The 21,593-nt window shown below is 42.0% G+C and overlaps 1 protein-coding gene and 1 pseudogene across 1 annotated transcript in view; one reads left to right on the top strand and one right to left on the bottom strand.

Moving 5' to 3' along the window:
* The window catches only part of MICU1 (mitochondrial calcium uptake 1), a 224,210-nt gene extending 203,690 nt beyond the window's left edge, over positions 1-20,520 (top strand). The window contains exons 11-12 of the mRNA XM_068547778.1: positions 13,216-13,305; positions 19,528-20,520. Of these exons, the coding sequence (XP_068403879.1) occupies positions 13,216-13,305; positions 19,528-19,688 (251 nt within the window). The 3' untranslated portion in view covers positions 19,689-20,520. The remainder of the gene's footprint in view (positions 1-13,215; positions 13,306-19,527) is intronic.
* Positions 7,684-8,628, bottom strand: LOC137767112 (protein tyrosine phosphatase type IVA 1 pseudogene; annotated as a pseudogene).
* Positions 20,521-21,593: the final 1,073 nt, after the last annotated feature.

Genomic DNA, 21,593 nt, shown 5'->3' with positions numbered 1-21,593 from the left:
GGATATTAGAGATTTGGGAAACTTGTAGGTCCAGTTGTGTCCCCCATGTACTTTGAACTATAATGCAGGAAATAATCGCACAAATATAGGCCATGGCCTTTAGTACTCATGCCCCAGCACAAGCCCATTTAAACTGAAAATCATAATTTATGACATGGTTGTCCTAATTCTTTATAGTCGTCCTATACGTACAGTTTACCTTATTACCTGACAAGCTAAGAAAATAAATAGTAAAACCTGTGGCATATCCCCTACAGGATACTCTCTGCAATCCCAAGTATTTTTACTGAAAGTTAGGTAGTATTATCCCCCATTTTATGAATAAGGAAATACAAAATGAAGCAGCTTACTCTTGGTTACCCTGCTAAGTAGAGCTAGAATTCAAGCTCAGGTCTCTCTGATCCCAGTCTGTGTTCTATCCAGACTGTCATGTTGTCTCTCAGTATATCCCAAAATGCTGCTGGAATTTGAAAATCTTTGCTGAAACGCAATCCAGGAGGAGATAATGCAGGTTCACCATTTTGAACTATGGTTCTCAATAGCTTAGGGAAGACAGGCTCTAGGCTATTTCCTCCCAGTTCCCTTTGGCTAAGAGTTGACCATTCTTGGGTGAGAATAAAGTCCTTTTGGTAAACTATGATGTTTTGGAGTTAGTGTCCTTCTCTTGAAGATGAAATATGACATTTTCCCCCTACAATTGTCTCTTCTGTTTAGGATCAGGTTCTCCCACTCAGACATGCTCTGACATCTGTAATGCATACCCTACAGTGACACAGACTCTTGGAGTTGTCTAATCTAGCTTCTTATCCCACACAGGGACATCTTAGTAGACACATCTGTGTTCTTCACTTTTCTGACCATATAACTTTTTGGTGAAGAAACCAATACACAAAAGCCTAAAGTTACTTAAATAAGGTCATGTAGCAAGGAAAGTTAGTATCCCTTTAAAGGATACCACAGAACAGAAAAGACATATGTATATACTAAGCTGTCAGTTTCTGGACATCAAATTATAGGATATACAGATATGGATGGACTTCTCAGCTTTTAATGATCCAGCTGTTCCTCATCACCTCTACTCGTTGGTGTAGCAATACTTTGTTATACTTTTAGAGACGGTTCCAACATCTAGCATTTATTGAGAGCTAAATATATGCAAGACATTTGTAAGCATAAATTTTGGGTTTAAACTCAAACCTGATTTTGAGTCCCTATTTCTCATTAGCTTTGTGACTTTGAACAAATCACTGAAACTCTCAAAACCTCAGTTTCCTGATCTGTAGAACAGTGATAAAGGCTACTTGCCTCAGGGCTATTGTGAAAATTAAATGAGATAACCCTAAATTACTGTACTAGATTGAAATTATGACTATACACAGCTGCCTGCTCTGTTTTCAGCCCCAAGGTACTGACTTTCCTCTGCCTGTTTATCTTATCTTTTTAGTTAATTAATTAATTAATTATTATTATTATTATTTTGGCTGCTTTGGGTCTTCATTGCTGCGCGCGGGCTTTAGTTGTGGCAAGCGGGGGCTACTCTTCTTTGCGGTGCGTGGGCTTCTCATTGCAGTGGCTTCTCTTGTTGCAGAGCACGGGCTTCAGTAGTTGTGGCACACGGGCTTAGTTGCTTCGCGGCATGTGGGATCCTCCCAGACCAGGGATCGAACCCATGTCCCATGCATTGGCAGGCAGAGTCTAACTACCACGAAACAGAGGAGTCCCAAAAAGTTATTTAAAAAAAAAAAATAATCCTAGAACCTGATGAGGCTTAATTTTGTTCTCTTAGAAAGTAGTACTGCTTTCTTCAGTGGATACTTTTTGAGATTCGTATTAGTTTAGAAGTTATAAGTTGGGTTTTTTTGTATTTTTTTATTTTTTTAATTTTTTTTAAAATTAATTTATTTATTATTTATTATTTTTTTGGCTGTGTTGGGTCTTCGTTTCTGTGCGAGGGCTTTCTCTAGTTGTGGCAAGCGGGGGCCACTCTTCATCGCGGTGCGCGGGCCTCTCACTATCGTGGCCTCTCTTGTTGCGGAGCACAGGCTCCAGACGCGCAGGCTCAGTAGTTGTGGCTCACGGGCCTAGTTGCTACGTGGCATGTGGGATCTTCCCAGACCAGGGCTCGAACCCATGTCCCCTGCATTGGCAGGCAGATTCTCAACCACTGCGCCACCAGGGAAGCCCTTTTTGTATTTTTTAAATAGGAAGATTGGAGCTTTTAGTTTCTCCTAAGTTTCATCATTCATCCAAAAATTCTTGGGATCATTGCTTTCAGAAGGCATTATCATTATTTAACTTCTCTGTTCCTAGGAATATCTAAGCAGTATTAATATCTCTAGTATCCACAGCATTCAAGGGGGAATTTTCTACTGGACTGTAAACTCCTGAGGACAAGAACCATGTTTTCCACCTCTTTGTGTCCTACTCTGAGCCTAGAAGAATTATGTATATTTATACAGTAGATATTTAATTAATGTTGAATAAATGAGTGAATTAATTCTAAACATGGTCAGATCCTGAAAAGGATGCTAAAGCTCTAATAAAAACCTAGAGTGAGGAGGAGAATGATAGGAGTATGACACCTTCCCATATCATTAATTTCCTTGACACATGGGCAAGTCACAATTTCTCTGACCTCAAGTTAGAGTTTTACTAATTATCTCCAAGCGTGCTTCCAGATTTGAAATTCTATAAATAATCAGCTTTTTACTGAATGTTGTAATGTTTTAAGGGACATGTTATAGCCTAAGTATCCAAATCTGTGTTAAAGTGAACTAACTTATAATTATCAGATACATTTGAAGTCAGAGCAAGGCTGTTGAATTCCCAAAAGAAGCGTGGCAGTTTTATTTTCTTGTTAAGAAATTTAAAACTTAATTAGATCTTGGCTAGTGCCTCTATAAGAGCTAGTTTATGGAGCTTGGTATAGTAGTTGCAGAAAAGTGACAGTTCCATAAAATGTACCTAGAATGAGTGTAGCTGTATATAAAGTATGATTTGAGGAACCTCAAAAGGACATTCCCAACCATAAATACCTTCCCTACTTAACTTTCTTGCTTATAACAAATTACTACAAATTTGCAGCTTAAAATACCACCTGTTTATCCCCTAGTTTCTATAAGTCAGGGTCTGAGCATAGCATAACTGGGTTCTCTGCTCAGGGTCTTAACAAGGCAGAAATCAAGACATCAGTAGGACTGCTTTCTCATCTGGAGTTCATAGTCCTCTTCCAAGCTCACCTGGGTTCTTGGCAGAATTCACTTCCTTTTGGTTGTAGGACTGATGTCCCTTTTTCTCGCTGGCTGTCACTCGCAGCAGGCTGCTGCAGTTCCTTGCCATGCGGCCCTCTCACAGGCCCTCTTACAATATGGCAGCTCACTTCTTCAAAGCCAGCAGGAGAATCTCTTTCCCCAGTGTGCTGAGATGGGTTCTTATATAACTGTAATCATGGGAGTGACTATCCCATTACCTTTTCCATATAAAGTAACCTAATCACAAGAGTGGTATCACATCCTATTCACAGGTCCTGCCCACATTCAAAGAGAGGAGATTTTACAGGGTGTGGGGATGTTGAGAACCATCTCAGAATTCTACCCACCATACCAGAAATTACCACTATTCTATTCTTTGAGGACTTCTGAAGATATGGACATTTCAACTGATCTAAGCCATGTTATCTAAAAAGATGTTAAGAATGGCAGTCATAAAATTTTAGGGCTAGAAAAGAGCTTAGAAATCATTTTACTTAAACCCTTGCTTTATTGTTTTAACCTCTTTGTTTACACTTGAAGGAAAATGACTTACTCAAATCACAGCTAGTGCGATGCAAAACTGAGACCAGAGATTCAGGTTCACTCACTTCCATACCATTGTTCTCTTTAGTACGCGGCATCCACTGCCACGAGAAGGACCTAGAGAATTCTATTGGGGACTCAGTGCTTTTATGGGAAGGCAGAAATAGGGAAAAGTTCACAGCAGAAATGTATGGGAGAGCATCCCCAGACAGCCATAGAATGAAGGCAGGAAATGGGAATGTCATAAAGATGTGTGGGGAAGAGGTTATGGGAAAAAAGCTCCTATTTTATAAATTCTTTTAAAGTTTGTGGAGGCAAGCCCCTATGCTTCAGTTCGTTATTGCATTTTGTAAAAACATTTATGTGTGAAGAGGAGTGTTGGCCAGAATTTCATTCATTTAAGACAAAGTCATCAATTTTTTAAACACAATTATTCATGATGTAGGCAGGGAAGCTCAAATTCTGAAAGAAACGTTTGCTTCATGAGGCACTTTCTCTGCAGAGACCTGATTTTTTTCCCCTAATTTAAAGTTACTTAGCAATTCTAAAGATTGATTCTGGCTTAACTATGTTGCTTTGAATATGTTGTGATTTAGTAAAATTATATATAAGTGCCCCAAGGAGGAAGAGAGCTGCTTTAGGGATTCATGATTACCATTGGGGGAGAGAGGAGAGTGAGGGTAGGATAAACTGCCAAAACATCCACTTAAATAGATAAGTGAGAACAACATCAGCCAACATTACATCCTGCTATGAAAAGAATCAGAAAGGAATTATACCAACTGGGGAAGTATAGAGATTACTATTTAACGCATGTGCTGCTTTTGTGGGGCTTAAGGGGTTACTACCCTTAGAAACCTCTGAAGTTTTATTAAGACACTTGTTAAGGTGAAGAGTATTTAGCCTTTTGGCATAATTTCAGCAAACTGAACTTAAATATCTCAGTTGCTTTCAACTTTAGCCATCAGAGATTCAGACTCTGTTGAAGCTGACAACCATAGCCCACCAAAGAAGTAATTTTGTAAAGAGGGGATAAAAGGCACTTCCTCCTCAAGATTGAGGTTAGAATAATATGAGGAAGTGGTTATCTAAATAATGATACATCCTCTTGGTGGAATACTATGCAGCTGTTAAAAAAGATCTGTTTATGTATTGGAATGGAGTTATTTCTTAGATATATTGTTAAATGAGTCAAGCAAAACCATTTAATATACCAACCACCATTTCGTGGGAAGAAGTGAAGAATAAATATTTGATTTTATATCTATAAAATATTTCTGGGGAAACTGGAGATATTGGTTGCCTCTGGACAACTAGGGGGCAGGGGTATAAGTTTGGGAGGGAGATTTCAGCCCTTTTGAAATAGCTGAATGTATTATCTAATGAAAAATAACTTTTTAAAATAAAAAATAATGAAAATTTAAAGACTCAAAGAGGGAAAAGCAAGTTAATATGGTAAATTGGTCTCCAATTAAGACCTGGCTGTGTTATAAAGGTTTCCCTGCAAGGAGACTTGACTGGCCCCCTGCAAAATCTCATCCCCACCTGCACCTCTGTTCTAGCTCTCTAGTCAGGCATTAGCATCCTTTCCTGCTTTCAGTACTTTACTCAGACCCCCACCCCCCATCACCTACTATTGTACCTGCCAAATCTGGAGCAGTATGTCTCTTTAATCCTTTAGAATTAGGATCCAAAATGTACCTCCAGCGAAATACAGACTATTCCACTGTGACCCATATGTGTCTGTTAATGTCTGATAGTTCTCCTATGTATTTCTCCATCTTAATGGTTTGTATGGTTTCCCCCACTGAACTGTGATTGCCCTCTGAGCGTGGCACCTGAAATCACTGCCTAATGGTGCTGATAGAAATGCTTGCCCTTTGTGGACAAAATGTGTTGAGTGTTTTTAATGACGCCAGATACAATACTGGACAATGGCAATAAACCTTACTGTAAATCAGTTTTACTAGATTAATCATGTAAGCCCATTGAAGCAGTCATCTGGGATGATGCTCTGAGATTCAGAAAACCTGACCACAGGTTTTCTCTGTGGCATATACCAGTATTTAAGAGCCAGGATCACCAGCGTCACCTCTGACAGTGGACTGCCTGAGCACACAGAGGGGATCAACCTGCCTGCAGCTCAGAAGCACCGTGCGGAACACAGAACTGTTATATTTTTCATTATTAGTATACTGCGTTGCTCTTGGCTCCTTAAATTGCTTGTCATCCTAAATATTGTCCTTTCCTCCCCACCCACACCCCCTCAATCAGGCTGAAATGTGTATGTTGTATTAGCCAAAGTATCTTGGAAGAAGATGCAAAAGAAAGGACAGGTGCTTTTTAAAGGAAAATCCTTCCCCCGTCCCCGCCTTCCCCGAAGCCATCTAGGCATGGATTTAAGAAACTAGGACCTCTGCATCATAAGCCCTTCCAAAGCTGAAGCAGAAATGTCTTCCCTCACTTAACCTTGGCAGTCACCAGCCAGCTTTTGATTTTCTCCACTGCAGTCCAGGAAAACAGGAATAATCACATGGCCGCACAGCTAGAGACTGTCAACCCAACGTGGCGTATCACCTTTCCAAACATCTTTGCATTAGGAAGAGACAGGCAGTTCCTAACTGGGTCACATTGTCCGTAGGTCTATCTATGCATCAGAGGTATAGAAGCTCCCAGGGCCACCTTTGTTTTTTTTTTTTTGTTTTTTTTTTTTTGCATTTCATCATTTCTTTAATGTTTAAGCTCTCGCACTAGATTTTTACAAGCTGGTGAACACTGACAAAGTATTTCTCCCACAGAACTATAACCAAATGTTCCTGGACAGTATAAGTATATGGTTGAGCTGACGTTAATACACATCACCATTTTATCAATCACATAATAAAACAAATTGTCAAGTATCCAAATATTAAGTTACACAGCTCAAAAGGCATATAAAATATTAAATGTCTGCTCAATTCATTAGCAGAAACCCACTTTTTTTTTTGCAAGAGGTTGGGAATCACACTTCAAACAAAAATAAGTTGGTAAACACCTTCAGATAAGTTTGAAAAAAAATTACAAGAATTTCAGAAATTTTATGATTAAGAATTGTTTTAGCTACAATAACAAAGTATTTCTACATTTTAAAAAAATATTTACTAAATTAAAGCGCATATTCTACATGTTCTGCACAAGACAAAGGCAACATTTTACTAAAAATACTTAATAGCCCCCTCCCATTCCTTTTTCAGGCCCTCCCTGTAAGTTGCACACCAAAGTGCAAACATTAAAATTAACTGTAAGGCTTTTTTTGTCTGGAGACATTAAAGACATGTGCTTCTGTACAATGTAGATTTTCAAAACGGAGGTCTTGCATGACAGCACAAAATGAGATTTATAGAAAGACATTAAATAATCACTGGTAAGACTCGGTTAATGAAAAAAAACCAAACGAGCAAATCTGATGTATACTGGTATGAATGTGGAAGATGTAAACATACTGTGAGCAAATAACCTTATAGGCCCTACTTTCTATGTTTGAAATGATGGAAAGAATAAAACACATAAGGTCCAGAGTTTTCATAGTTCCTGGGATTTTAGTTCGATACTAAAAATAACAAGAATTGTGCTGGGTATTTTGGCACCTAGTCTTTCTAAATTTCTTATATACTGATAAGAATCTGGCATGGAAGCAGATTTAAAGACATGAATGACTCCATACTACATGATTTCAGGAAAAGTCAATTGGTACAAACGATAAGCACATTTTAAATGCTGAACAGCAAGAATCCTTTGCTAAGTGTCCAAGTAGGTTGATCATAACCCAAACATAGAGGCTGCAATTCTGCCAGGCTTGTGGCCTGGTAGAACTGCGTTTCAACACTCCTATGGAAGCTTCATCAGACTTCACCAAGCCAACGTGCTGGCTAACATGTATGACAAATCCCGTCCTGTCTAGGTTCCACTTCCAAGCAATGGCATCAAGCACCCCAGTTTTACTGAATGCAACAGTTGTTTCTATGACCATTAGAGTCTTTGAAGCGCAGCCGCATTTTAGGACGATACTTCTCCAAATACAAAAGTTGCTTGCTGTTAAAAGCTCCACGTCGCTTTTGTCTTATGAACTGTACTGCATCTTCGTATTTCATTCCACCTTCAATTAACGCTAGGGCGACAAGCACTGGAGCTCTCCCAAGGCCCGCAACACAATGAACGGCAATACAACAACCAGGGTCTTCACGAAACTTAATTTTCACAAGACTTAACCAATCATCAACAATCTGGTTAGATGGTGGTGCGCCATCATCAAAAGGCCAATCGAGAACATGGATGCCTTCTTTCTCCACGAGACTAGTGTCGTAAGTTGCTTCACATACTCTTACTATTGTGGTAACTCCATACTTCTTAAGTTCCTCTATAAATTTGTTTAAGGTCGCATTAGTTGGATTGTGTGTAATAAGAAATCTCATGTTCTTGTAAGTGATTTCCACAGGAGCTGGGTGGTTCATTCGAGCCATGTTAATTTAGTTAAAAAACACTCAATAGGGTTATGAAAGAATTTAAAAGACTGAATACAGAAATGATGCAAAGAAACTGAGTCTACTTCAATACACTCCACTTGAAATTCTCAGTGCTTCTGAGTATGAAGTTGGGAGTAATGGGAAATGAAATGAACCTCCTGACAAGAAGCAGCAATTCTTCAATCCAGTAATACTGAGGCAAGAGAAAGGAAGTGCACTGAGGTTTACCCCATCCAGGTCAGAACTCTTGTGAAAAATGCTCTGTGGATTTCAATTCAACACCTCTGTGTCCAGGTTCACCACTCTTATGGGGGCTTCTTGGCGGAGTAGTAATGAATTTCTACAGTTCACTTGTCTGCATAGAGGTCGTGCTGTGCCTGGCAGTAATCTCCACTGCCCTTCAGAAACTCCATAAATGTGTGACCAAGAACACCACAGAACTGCTGTGTGGAGGAAGACTATGAGAACTGAAGGAAGATGACGACAGGTACATCGAAGAGTAAAGCCTAAAGATCTGAGGGTTGTCTGTGTTTGTCCAGCACTGCCCTCTCTCCAGCCTGTTCTCTTGGTGTAGGTTTGGTTATCCCAAGAAAGGTCCACTCTTGTAGCTTCACTCTCAGGGCGCCGAATCCCACCTTTGTTTCATACGCTTTTCATTGGGTTGCATTTTAATAAACTTCTTTAAGTTCTTAAAATTGTCAGTATGCGTTCCAAGGGAATGCTAATGTATAGGGCAATCAGATCTGTGGTCAAACTATAATGCTGGCTCTTCACAACCCCTAGTTGTTACTCAGTTATTCGTCCCTGCCCACTAGCAAGGAGTAATCCCCAACTTGGCTTTTCTTTCATCTGAGCTCTTTCTCTTGTTTAGAGTGACAGATTCATGGGAATTCCCTGGCGGTCCAGTGATTAAGACTCCGCGCTTTCGCTGCCGAGGGTGTCGGGGAACTAAGATCATGCAAACCATGAGGTTCGGCCAAAAAAAAAAAAAACAGAGTGACAGATTCATGGGGGGATCCGTTGTCCATATAAGGGATCGAGTGGATCCAGTGTGTATAGGGAAAAGAGCATTGGCTGGAAGTCAGAAGATCCAGATTCTAGACCCAGCTGTGCTACTAGCTAGCTTTGTGACCCTGAGCAAGTTATTCAAATTCTCTGCATTTTACCTTTCGTCTGAGGTCTCTTCCAGTTCTACGATTCTGATTCCAAGTGGATGTTTGGGCTCTTATCCCTCCAGAACTCTCCTTTCCTCTGTTCAACTACTGTTGTGAATAGTTTTATGTAATATAGCTTCTGACATTATAGTCACACAAACTCAGTATGTGTTTCTGTCTGATGCTGAATTGTCCAGTCATGGACTATGCCAGAGAGTAAATTGGGGGTCCTGGCACAATTCAGATTCTGCCTGGACTTTTCAAAAAGCCAGATGGTTAACACGTTTTTGAGTGCCAATTCAGCACGCTTCTGCAAATTCCTCCCCATCCCAATCTAGTAGAAATCACCCAATCTCATGTCCATCTATTGTTCAGGCAGCTGGACCAGATTTGTACCAAAGGAATAGATAGGCCTTGGAAACGTAGGCCTTCTCCAGGGTGACTTCATGCTCCATAGAGACATCTTTCAGATTAGAATCCCAAACATCAATCAATTAGCATCATCAAGTAAGGGAGGCCCAAATTCCAGTACCAACAACTGGTCTGCATGGGGAAGTTGAGATCTGGGGCGGAGGGGATGAGGGATTGTTCTCCTTGCTGTGATTTAATTATGGCTTTGTGGTTCAGAGATGTGGAAGCAAATCTGACTGAGCCAACTCTCAGGACCAGCTGTCAAGCACTTGGCTTGTAATCTGCTGTCATCCTACTTGTTCCAAGTGCTCTTGGCTGTACAGCTCACCAGCTAGTTTAATGTTTGTTTCCTCCACTGCTCTGATTCACACCCTGGGGGCTTATCTGAGGATCTTGGACTGTGAAAGGGCACCCCAGCCAGGCTCTTTGCTGGCTGGTAACATCCCAGTGGTTTGAATAACTTAGCTCCTGTAGTACAGATGGCGTCAGAGCCCTCTCCATGTGAGATGGAACATATTCTGTAACTGTTCTGTCAAGAGATGGTATTTGTAATGAGGGATTCCTGACAGTGGCTTCCAGAAGTCCCTATTCTACAACCACTTAATACCACTTTAATGAGCTTTTCACTAAAAAAAAAAAAAAAAAAAAAAAAGCCAAGAGCTCTCACTGACCTTCTTGGATATTATTTAGTTAATGGTTTATTTAGAGGAAAGGCTCTATCTTCATGGGGAAAAGGATAGGCACTTGGAGCATCAAGAAGAATTAGCACTACTATATAGCACAGGGTACCCTACTCAGTGCTCTGTGGTGACCTAAATGGGAAGGAAATCCAAAAAAGAGGGGATATATGTATATGTGTAGCTGATTCACTTTGCTGTACAGTAGAAACTAACACAATATTGTAAAGCAACTATACTCCAATTTAAAAAAAAGAATTGGCAATAGGCACTCTGCCCTGAGAAAATGGAACTGGGAAAGAGAAAAAGAGGGTAGTTATCAGTTATAACAGGTGTGGTATTGGTGTGAAAAAGGCATGGTTAACAAACATTGGCAGAGAAAGGAATGGTTAACATAAAGCGTTCATGTTTATCTACATCGAACAGGTTTTGAGCCACTTCTCAGGACACATTTCTGTGGCCACAAAGGGTAATTCAGTAAATGATCACAGTTTGAGAGCATCCAGTGTCTTCTGATCTGATTCTCTTTTCACTGAGCAATCTTCTGAGGTGAACTGAGTTTCCTTAGTAGATTTTCCTACTGAGAAGTATAATGACCAGCTGTCATCAGTTTAGTTCTCTTAACAGTTACTGTTTTCATTGTAAATTGGCCTTCTGGTTTCTCTTCCTTCCCCAGGCCATTTAGTTAGCAGGAATCAGTTCTTCCTGAGCTGACTGAGAGAATCAAGTGTCTAGACCTACGAGGCTAAGTTTCTAAACCCTAGAATTTCTACAGTCTTGTAGAGGCCCCATCTCCCCCGTCAGCACTTAACCACATCTTGTGAACATCCACACAATAATATATTCTGCTTAAGTCTTTTAGTTCCAAGGGATGTTGATTCCTCTTTCACTCTAACTCACGTCCCGGGAAGAGGGGCGGTATGAGCAGTAACCTAAAGCTGCAGGAGGAGGAATCTGACTCTTCCCGCCCTCGTGAGCAGCCTAGTCCCCCTCCAGCCAGAGGCTGTGGACACTAAGGTACAGCCCAGCTTGTGGCCCTTATACCTTTCTTCTACCCTTCGCCACACAAGATCTTCAGCTATTTCTGTGTACCTCCACCCCTATCCCTCACCCTCAGATTCTAGGAAACACCAATAAACCATTCTTTGCACTACTAAGCCACCTCAGCAGCTATCCTGTGGCATCCCCTCATTTGAATATGAGAATATTATACCTAAAGAGATCAGGTGACTCCACCACAGCAAGTTGATGGAGCCAGGACTAGAGCTCAGGTCTTGTGACTTGCAAGCACAGTTTTTCTACTGCGTCGCCTTGCTCCTCTGCATTGTTCTGGCATTTGTATCAGCTGACCTCAAGGGCCCTGTGGTGAATATAATGGAGGCTATAGAGGTGAAGTGAAAGAGCAAATGCAGAAAAAAAATGACAAGAAAGAACTGAAATTATAGGAATGAAATAAGCAGAGAAGGCACACTGCCTTTAAGTTCACATTGCTTCTAGAAGAATCTAATCTGAGGTTTATAGATATGAACACTTCGTTGCTAGTTGGTTCATAAATAGAAATTCATCTTTTTCTTTCCTCTGAGTTTTACCTCACTGAAGAGTGTGTCTATAAGCAATAACATAATTTATAGATGTAGCTGGATCAGGCTTGAGGATAAATGGCAGAGAGGGCAGGGGAAATTGCCTCGTCCTTCCTGGCTTGTTTTTTGTGAGAACCCAGTTCTCATGTGATTGCTAGTGTTAAACAGTAAATGTCACAGAAAGAGAAAATGGCAAGAGAGAAGAGATTTTCTGATGAGATCTGGAAAAAGAAAAAAAAAGAGAGGCTGTATTGATCTAGTGAGATGGGGGCCACCGCTTCTCCCAAGGGGCACGGTTGGAAAAGACAAAGTGGCTGATGGAAAACCTGTTGGGAGGAAGGGCAGGAGCTCAGCCATGCAGATTCTCCACTGTCAGTCAGCAACTGGGGGGTGAAGCCTCAGTGCACTCAGACAAGTCTCCTTGTTCCCCACTTCCCCATCCTTTCTCTGCCTCATTGTTTCCTTGACTTTTTGTTATTGTGTTCTTTCCAGTGGGAGGGAAATGCCAAGATGGAGACTATCAGGCATTCTTTTTTTTTTTCAAGGCACTCTTCTGGTAATAATTTATTAGAAAAGCCACCACTGCATGCTGAAGACTTAGAATTCCATCCTTAAATATTATGTAGATTTTCACTTTTTAAATTTTTATTGTGGTAAAATATATATAACAAAAGTTGCCATTTAAACCATTTTTAAGTATGTAAATAAGTCAGTGGCATTAATTACATTCACAGTGTTGTACAACCATCACCACTATTTCCAAAACTTTTCCATCACCCCAAACAGAAAATCTGTACCGATTAACCACTAACTCCCCAGCCCCTGGTAACCTCTAATCTACTTTCTCTATAAATTTAGTATCAGGCATTCTTACTTAATTATGTATACCTCCTAAACTGTGGCAGCAGTAGAAAGAAAATGGAATCTGAAGTGAAAAGGAAAGGGGGTTATGGATTAAAAACTGAATTATCATTTTCTTAAATGTGACGTAAATACACTTGAAAATTTTTTGTGACTGAATAGTTTTATCCTTCCATTCAGAGAAAGCAAAACGGAAGTCCCTCTCCTGTGCTAACTCAACATCTTTCTTCTTTCAGTGACCATGCAGCAGGTGGCCAGGACAGTGGCTAAAGTGGAGCTCTCAGATCACGTGTGTGATGTCGTGTTTGCGCTCTTTGACTGTGATGGTGAGTGGGGCCCTCTGGAGTCCGCGGAAAAACCAAGCCTTACTGCCCTTGAAGTAGACACTTTTATGATGGAGCCTTGCAGCCAGCTCCAGGGTACCAGCCTAGACTGCTTCAACTTCCCCATTTCCCACATCAGTAGCTCAGCCCTCAGACTCATGACATTGAGAAATACCACCCCTGGTCCTGGTTTGTGTTCTCCATTTCTTCTTATAATTCTAATTTGCCTGTAGGCCTAAATTCATTTATGACCCTAAGGATCTTAAAAATAAAAATAAGGGAATTCCCTGGTGGTCCGGTGTTTAGGACTCCCCGCTTCCACTGCAGGGGGCACGGGTTCGATTCCTGGTTGGGGAACTAAGATCCCGCATGCCGTGCGGCACGGCCAAAAATAAAAAAAAATTAGACCCAGCTTACTGCTTAGTAGATAGGAGCACTTGAGTATTTGAATGTCTCTAGGAAGAAGATGGTACTGATCATTCCACCACCCAGGGCACATTTTAGTCATTTACAACCCATCATAGCATTCCAGCTGCACACCAAGGTCTGTTGTGTCTGTGAGCACTCTGCAGTTTATTTAGCCCATTTAAGAGATCCTGGTTCTGCTCTGGCCTTATTTCTCAGCTATGTTGGCTGATACAATGATGATAATATTAACAATGGAGGCTCACAGTTTTTTGTCTCTTTTTTTTTTTTTTTTGCCTTAAATTTTTTTATTTTTATTTTTTAAAATTTTTATTGGAGGATAGTTGATTTACAATGTTGTATTAGTTTCAGGCGTGCAGCAAAGTGAATCAGTTATACATACACATCTGTCCATCTTTTTTAGATTCTTCTCTCATATAGACCATTATAGAGTACTGAGTAGAGTCCCCTGTGCTATACAGTAGGTCCTTATTCGTTATCTCACAGTTTTTTCATTGCTTACTATGAGCCAGATACACTGTGCAAGCTGCTTGTTTAATCCTCTGACACAGGAGTAGTTATTAACCACATTTTACAGATAAGGAAGCTGCAACTCAGAGAGGTTAAGTAGTTTCCCCAGGATCACAAAGGTAGTATTAGATAGCGAATCCAGGATTTGAAGCAAAAGTGCACTGCCTCCCTCTGTACTATATGACCTCAATTCCCTGTCTCACAGCCAAGATTCACTGTTCATCTTCCTCCAGGAAGCTAGGCTCACAGAATTCAAGAACAGATCAAAAGCTCCTGCATGTGTGAAACCTTCCCTTTTGATCCCAGCATAATGAATCACTCTGGTTTTTTTATTCCTTAACTTGGTTCAATTTGTCTGCATTGCTGCATGTTACACTCCATCTCTGTGTATGTGACTTAATGTCCCTACCTAATTGTGAGCCTTTTATGGGTAGTTACAAGTCCTATTCACCTCTGGATCCCGCCTCCCCTGCAAATAGGACCTCAGACAGTACTTTGCACATAACAGGTGTTCATTAACTTTTTGTTTGTTTGTTTTTTAATTTATTTTTAGTTGTGCCAGGTCTTAGTTGTGGCAGGTGGGTTCCTTAGTTGTGGCATGCAAACTCTTAGCTGCGGCATGCATGTGAGCCCTGACCACACAGAAATCGAACCCACGTCCCCTGCATTGGGAGGTGGATTCCCAACCACTGCACCACCAGGGAAGTCCTCACTAACTTTTTAAGTTGAACTTGAGTTATTTAAATCTCCCCCCTGAACCCACAACCGAGGTCTGAGTGAAAGGAAGCCCAAGAGCGAGGACAAGGAGAGTCCTCATCCACAGGGAAGGGTGGTTATTCTCTAGAGCTGCCCTGTCCAATATGATACCACAGTTACCTGTGGTTATTTAAATTTAAATTAAATTGAATACAATTTAAAACTCACTTCTTCCAGTATCACACGTGGCTGGTGGCTCCTGTATTGAAAATAGCACAGATAAAAACGTTTCCCTCATCGCAGAGAGTTCTAATGGACAGCACTGCTGCAGAGAGAGTAACTCTCCCCAGATTTTGTTTTTACTCTAATCACTTTTAGGTACTTTGAGTTTTTTTCCAAAGAACATTTTTATAATTTTTGAAGCCAGTGTCCAAGAGCTGGTTTGTGAAGTGAATATGGGAGTAATGGCAACCAGCATCACAGTTCCCCTCTTCTCCTGGGAAGTCCTGGGAAATGTTTGATTTTCCAGCCTTTTAGAAGGAGGCTCTATCAATATCTACTTCTATTACCTTTAAAAAATCATTTTATCTCTGGGACCTAATTTTTTAATTGAGATGTAATTGACATATAACATTATATTCGTTTCAGGCGTACAACATAATGATTCAATATTTGTGTATATTGCGAAATGATCACCATAAGTCTAGTCACCATACATGTTACAAATTTTTTTTCTTATGATGAGAATTTTTAAGATCTACTCTCTTAGCAACTTGCAAATATGCAATACAGTGTTTTTAAATATAGTCTTTTTTTAATTTATTTATTTTTATTTTTGGCTGCCTTAGGTCTTTGTTGCTGCGCGCGGGTTTTCTCTAGTTGTGGCGAGCGGGGGCTACTCTTCGTTGCGGTTCACGGGCTTCTCATTGGGTGGCTTCTCTTGTTGCAGAGCACGGGCTTTAGGCGTGTGGGCTTCAGTAGTTGTGGCACTCGGGCTCAGTAGTTGTGGCTCGCGGGCTCTAGAGCACAGGCTCCGTAGGTGTGGCGCACGGGCTTAGTTGCTCCGTGGCATGTGGGATCTTCCCGGACCAGGGCTCGAACCCGTGTCCCCTGCACTGGCAGGTGGATTCTTAACCACTGCACCACCAGGGAAGTCCCTTAAATAGAGTCTTCATGCTGTACATTATATCCCCATGACTTACTTATAACTGGAAGTTTGTACCTTTTGAATCCCTGCACCAGAATTCATCCACCTCCACCCCCCACCTATAGCAACCTCCAATCTGTTCTATATATCTATGAACTCAATTGTTTTCGTTTGTTCGTTTTAGATTCCACATATAAGTGAGATCATACAGTATTTGTCTTTCTCTGATTTATGTCAGCATAATGGCCTCAAGGTCCATCCATGTTGTCACAAATGGCAAAGTTTCCTTCTTTTTTATGGCTGAATAATATTCCATCACACACACAATATATACACACACACACATATCACATTTTCTTCATCCATTCATCTGTCCATGGACACTTAGGTTGTTTCTGTGTCTTAGCTCTTATAAATAATGCTGCAGTGAACATAGGGGTGCATATATCTTTTCAAGTTAGTGTTTTTGTTTCTTTCAGATAAATACCCAGAAGTGGAATCTGGATCATATGGTAGTTTTATTTTTAAATTTTTGAGGAACTTCCATACTGTTGCCCATAGTGGCTGCAGCAATTCACATTCTCTCCAACAGTGCACAGCGTTCCCTTTTCTCCACATCCTGGCCAACACTTGTTATTTGTTGTTGTTGTTGTTAACAGCCATTCTGACAGGTGTGAGGTGGTATCTCATTGTGGCTTTGATTTGCATTTCCCTGATGATTAGTGATGCTGAGCATCTTTTCATGTGTCTGTTGGCCATCTGTATGTCTTCTTTGGAAAGCATCTGTTCAGGTCCTCTGCACATTTTTTAATCAGGTTGTTCGGTTTTTTGCTGTTGAGTTGCATGAGTTCTCTATATATTTTGCATTTTAACCCCTTATCAGTATATGATTTGCAGATATCTTCTCCTGTCTAGTAGATTGCCTTTTCATTTTGTTGATGGTTTCCTTTGCTGTGCAGAAGCTTTTTAGTTTGATATAATCCCACTTGTTTATTTTTGCTTTTGTTACCCTTGCTTTTGGTGGTAAATGGGGTTTATTTTCTTTTTGTTTGTTTGTTTGTTTTGTTTTTTGGTTTTTTGGGGGTTTTTTTAATTTTTTTTTTTGGCTGCGTTGGGTTTTCATCGCTGCTCACGGGCTTTCTCTAGTTGCGGCAAGCGAGGGCTACTCTTCGTTGCAGTGTGCAGGCTTCTCATTGTGGTGGCTTCTCTTGTTGCAGAGCATGGGCTCTAGGCGCGCGGGCTTCAGTAGTTGTGGCACACGGGCTTCAGTAGTTGTGGCTCACTGGCTTAGTTGCTCCTTGGCATGTGGGATCTTCCCGGCCCAGGGCTCGAACCCACCAGGGAAGCCCGGGGTTCATTTTCTTAATCTATAGAAAAGGGAAGTAGATATTAAATTCGAAAGCCATTGTCATTTCTACCAGTGCAAGATCTTAGGTCAAAATGCCAGGGGACAGAGAATTCCGATTTTCAAACAGACGTGTTTGTCACAGAATTTAGAGCTGCAGTCACAGATCACACATGCACACAAATGACATTCAGTCATATATCCAATTCACGGGTAACAAAGGCCATTCAGACTGGTCAGCCCTGGCCTTAGGGAAGCAAGAAGCAAATCCCAGAGCAGTTTGAATGAAATAACCTCAGGTTTTGGGAATTCCCTGGTGGTCCAGTGGTTAGGACTCCACGCTTTCACTGCCCGAGGGTACAGGTTTGATCCTCCATCGGGGAGCTAAGATCCTGCAAGCCGCACTGCCAAAAAATAAATAAATAAAAATAACTTCAGGTTTTTCATCTTAAGCTTCTTTTTATACAAAATATTAAGAATCCTTTTTAGACCTTTTTGTTCTTTTAATTGCATTCTTAATAAGCCATATTACTGATTAACTTTCAGCCCAGCCAGGCTACTTTTTAACTTTTTAAGTTAAAGTATAATATACATACAAAAAAATGCAAATACCGTTAAGTGTGGAGCTTGATACATTTTTAAAAACTGAACACACCCATGCATCATCCCGAAGCAGCACATCACCAGGACCACAGAGCTGCCTGGTGCTGCTGCCCTCCGGTCACTTATACCCCCGAGGGCGGCCACTTCCCTAACTTCTAGTGCCATAGGTTAGCTTTACCTGTTTTTTGTTTGTTTTAATCTTGCTCTGAGGTATCCCTGAGGCTGCCCATGCTCTTTTCAGACAGCAAACATGGGCCCGTTTAGGTTTTCAGGTACTCTATACAGAAGTAAACCAATTATTCCCTCTTACCACTTTCTTCCCAGACTGATCATTAGTAGAGGTCTGTTTGCTAGTTTCCTGTCACCACCAGTAATGGCTGCCATTCTTTTAATCAGCAGACATTTACTCCTGGGCACCTAGTCAAATGGTAACTGTCCTCTACTTTTGGAGTGGTTACTATTCCATGTGGCTTGAGAAGTGACCTTGGGTCAGACCAGATGCTCTCCAGGTTCTCCTCCAGACCTGAGAGTCTGCCACTGAAGAGGGTCAAATGAGAAGCCATGAGAAAATGGGCTTAACCCAAAGCCAGGTTTTGATTTTAGTTTTCACCATGAAAAGCCTCATCATGTCTACCTGGACTATTGCAGCAGCCTCCTAACTCACTCCCACTCCCACGGCTCCCATACTCACTCCATCTGTGCCACTCTCCAGTCTATCACCATCATCCAGCTAGAGAAATCTACCCAAAATGGAAATCCAACTACATCTTACTCCCCTCTCCCAGTCCTTTCCTGCCCTGAAGATAAAGTGCAAACCCTTTCATGAGGATACAAGATCCTTGAGGACCTGTCTCCTGCCTTCCTCTTTGGTTTACTGGCCATACCCCTATCTTTGTGTGTCCAGCAATACCTAACTCCTTGTAGTTCTCTAACAGCTGTGCTGCTTCCTACAGGTGCCTTTGCTTATGCTACTACCACTACTGCAATGCCTCCCCCATCTCACTCCCCTCTGCTTGGCCACTTTCTGCTCATCCTTTGGGATTCAACTTAGGAGTCACCTCCAGGAAGCCTTTACTGATCTGTACTTGCACCCTCCCCAGCCTGGGTTAGATAGTCTTCCTCTGTGCCCCCATAGCATCCTCTGTTTACCCCACTGTGGCATTCACCATACTATTGAAATAATGTACTTGTCTCTCCCATAACCTGATGGCATTTCAAGGGACAAAGTCATTTTTATCTCTTTATTCTCAACACCTAGCACAGGACCTGACATATATATTCTCATTCAACTTCTGTCACACTACACTGAACTATCACTGAGTTGCAATTGGAAACATCAAGGACAGTACAAACCAGTTCATTTTTAACCAAGAGAATTGAGTTTGGCTGTGAGAGAGCGCTAGGCTTTGGGACCTACCTGATGTGAGTAATGGAATTGTCTCATTGTCTTTGTTCCAAGGGCGTCACTTATCCCTGTTGTGTTTGCCTCTTCTTCTAGGCAACGGAGAGCTGAGCAATAAGGAATTTGTTTCTATCATGAAGCAACGGCTGATGAGAGGCCTGGAGAAGCCCAAAGACATGGGCTTCACCCGCCTCATGCAGGCCATGTGGAAATGTGCACAGGAAACTGCCTGGGACTTCGCTTTGCCCAAACAGTAACCCAGACCTGCACGAGGAGCCGCGCCTCCAGGCCAGGCACCCTGGCCCCTTGGGCAGAGCCTTGGCACAGTCCTCCCTGCTGCTGCTTCCGGAAGAAGTGCTCCCCTCCTCCTGGGAATGATCTCAGGACTCATCAAGTTTCCCCTCTCCCAGTGTTCCGCTAGGCCCTGGTTCTAAACCAGTGATTCTCCCTAGAGGTCCTCAAAAACATGAGCAGGTCCTAAAAGCGCAGACCTTTGGCACGTTCGACAGTACTACCTATTCAAGCACCCTACAGACAAAGAATGCAGGAACCATCCATGTACCTGCCAACCCTGGGAAACACCCATTTCTTGAGTCATCTTGGTGTGGATTTATATTAACAAGAACATTCCTTGCTTCTCCTCCTGCTGGTGTTTTTTAAGCTACAAATTGGGAAAACCTCTGGCAGAAAAAGGAAATCAGTGATGAATGATAACGAGGATGACCCAGGCACCCTGAGCTGGTGGGAAGCCTGGGCCAGAGGAAGGATCTGTGTCAGTCCCCAGGGTGGCTCTGAGGCGATGTGCCCAGTGGGAATGGAGCGAGATTAGGAATTTAAAGTAGCTGCTGCATGGCTCTCTCCACTCCCTTCTTTTCCTCTCAGGCTCCCTAAGAAGACTCCAGCACGACTGTGCTTATTAAATGAGCAGCAGTGATTAAGCTCATGGCCCCTGCGAGTGCCATTTCCCCTCCAGGCGTGTGCCTCTGAAGCTGAGTCCTGGCTCAGAGCCTGTCTGCCCTGTCTTAAACACTTGTAAAATAGCACTTTAATTATAACGGTTTGCAGTAAAGCCCCACCACCACCACCAAAGGCTCTTGTCTCCTTTATTTTAGGGTCCTCTGGGGCCCTTTTCATTTCACTTCTCCACTGGCTTTGAGATCCTAGCAGCAGACCTGTTTTCTTTCCACCAGAGCCTGGTCCTTCCTGTTGAGAAGGCACTTCAGCAAGGTTTGGATAGCATTTCATCCTGGACCAAGGCTACCAGGTCCAATGTAGTCCTTGATTACTCATGCCCCACGAGAAGGAACTAAGACAGGGTGGTGGGGGATATGAGACATCATCTGGTACGGTGGACCTAAGTGTTAAGAACCATAGCAACCGGGAATTCCCTGGCGGTCCAGTGGTTAGGACTCTACCTTCTCACTGCTGAGGGCCCGGGTTCAGTCCCTGGTCGGGGAACTAAAATCCCACAAGCCGCGCAGCACGGCCAAAAAAAAGAAAAAAGAAAAGAACCATAGCAACCAGTGTTTTATGTGGATTCAACTCTGCCACCACCTCAGTGTGACCTTGAGCAAGCAAGCAATTTCCCATCTGTTTTCTCAACTATAAAATGACAGATAGGGTTGAGCTTAATGGGCTTAGAGGTTTCTTCCAGGTCCAGAAACCTCTCCTTCAGCTCTTCTCCAGAATTCCTACAACCTCCAGAACCTCCAGGTAGTGCTCCTTGGCACGATAGAGTCTCGCATCCAGTGTAATAGCACCACCACACCAAAAACCCAGTGCTTCCTGCGAGGCCTAGAAGTTGGTAGGGAGTGTTTATCAGGCAGAGAAGAGCAGAGACATAGGTCTGCACCTGTGGCTCTACAAGGACAGTACCAACCCCAGCATTTTCTCCAGAGCAATTTAATAACCTCACTTCTAACATCCTTTCTGGGAGCAGATTAGATTATCTCTCAAAGGAGTTTGCTACTCATGCACCTCATCTATCTTCCACTGTTTCCTTTTTTGTGGTATGTATTCCTGGCACCCTAGTGTAGCCTTTGCCTTGCTCATTGCCCCAGGGCTGAGGCATCAGCAAAATGTGAGCTTTTTCTTAAATTTGTCCCATAATCCCCAAATCACTCTTTTCCCCAATCCTCATTTCTCCAGCCTGAAAGAGAAGT

Source organism: Eschrichtius robustus, chromosome 7 (genome assembly GCF_028021215.1).
Source record: "Eschrichtius robustus isolate mEscRob2 chromosome 7, mEscRob2.pri, whole genome shotgun sequence".
Lineage (NCBI taxonomy): Eukaryota > Metazoa > Chordata > Mammalia > Artiodactyla > Eschrichtiidae > Eschrichtius > Eschrichtius robustus.
Note: the sequence above shows the minus strand (reverse complement) of the source record. Positions and strands in the feature narration are given on the sequence as shown.